The 1,201-nt window shown below is 46.4% G+C and overlaps 1 protein-coding gene across 1 annotated transcript in view; it reads right to left on the bottom strand.

The window, feature by feature from the left end:
• Positions 1–346: 346 nt before the first annotated feature.
• Positions 347–1,201, bottom strand: part of LOC120038590 (annexin A5-like) — a gene marked incomplete at its 5' end in the record, with an annotated part of 8,611 nt that continues 7,756 nt past the window's right edge. Inside the window, one exon of the mRNA XM_038984288.1 lies at positions 347–747. Within this exon, the coding sequence (XP_038840216.1) occupies positions 685–747 (63 nt within the window). The remainder of the gene's footprint in view (positions 748–1,201) is intronic.

The raw sequence follows: 1,201 nt of genomic DNA, 5'->3' as shown, positions 1-1,201 counted from the left end.
CAGGTCTCACTACACAGACAGACAGGTCTCACTACACAGACAGACAGGTCTCACTACACAGACAGACAGGTCTCACTACACAGACAGACAGGTCTCACTACACAGACAGACAGGTCTCACTACACAGACAGACAGACAGACAGGTCTCACTACACAGACAGACACGTCTCACTACACAGACAGACAGGTCTCACTACACAGACAGACAGACACGTCTCACTACACAAACAGACAGACACGTCTCACTACACAGACAGACAGGTCTCACTACACAGACAGACAGGTCTCACTACACAGACAGACAGGTCTCACTACACAGACAGACAGACACGTCTCACTACAAACCTGCTATTAAAATGTTTATTAGGTCTTCAGTGTTGCCTTACAAACAGTACAAACATTAAAACAGTCTTTAGTTGTTATATTACTGATATTAAAAAATTACTTAATATTAATATGACTTTAGTGATGTAGATATGAAGCAGAGTAAAGCTTAAAGGATGTTAGCTACAGATACACACAGGATTAAAGTCTTATCACTCATAACCTATCACGGGGCTGCACCGTGGCCAGCAGAGCTCTCCTATTGGCTTACACAGGACTCAGAGAGTGATTGACAGCTAGAGGGGCCAGTCAGAGTGGAGGTCTCTCTGGGTATCGCTCCTTCAGGGATCATCGCCATGGTTACGCATCGTCGCCACCACAGAGCAGGAGGAGGGCCTTACGGTAGTCACCAGAGGTATCACCCTGCAACACACACATACAGAAACAGATCATTATGTCAAGTCCTTAGACAAAGAGAGGCTGGGTAGAGGTAGGAGAGAGAGAGAGAGAGAGGTAGGAGAGAGAGGTAGGAGAGGCAGAGGTAGGAGAGGCAGAGGTAGAAGAGGCAGAGAGAGAGAGGTAGGAGAGAGAGAGGTAGGAGAGGCAGAGAGAGAGAGGTAGGAGAGAGAGAGGTAGGAGAGGCAGAGAGAGGTAGGAGAGAGGTACAGTGAGAGGGAGAGAGAAAGACTGTCTCTGATTAGAAACTAGATGTTTGGTTTTCACCAGACATAATGGGACCCGTGTTGTCCAAAGAGTTGCCTCAAGTTTGCCAAAAAGCACCTGGATGATCTTAATCAAGAAGAATGTAACAGATCAGTATAACCTTTTTTTTTAGGCGTCACTATAGTACCAGGTTCGAATCCAGGCTGTATCACAC

The sequence above is a fragment of the Salvelinus namaycush genome, unplaced genomic scaffold (genome assembly GCF_016432855.1).
Source record: "Salvelinus namaycush isolate Seneca unplaced genomic scaffold, SaNama_1.0 Scaffold2267, whole genome shotgun sequence".
Taxonomy (NCBI): domain Eukaryota; kingdom Metazoa; phylum Chordata; class Actinopteri; order Salmoniformes; family Salmonidae; genus Salvelinus; species Salvelinus namaycush.
The sequence above is the reverse complement of the archived record's forward strand: the minus strand, read 5'-3'. Positions and strand labels throughout refer to the sequence as shown.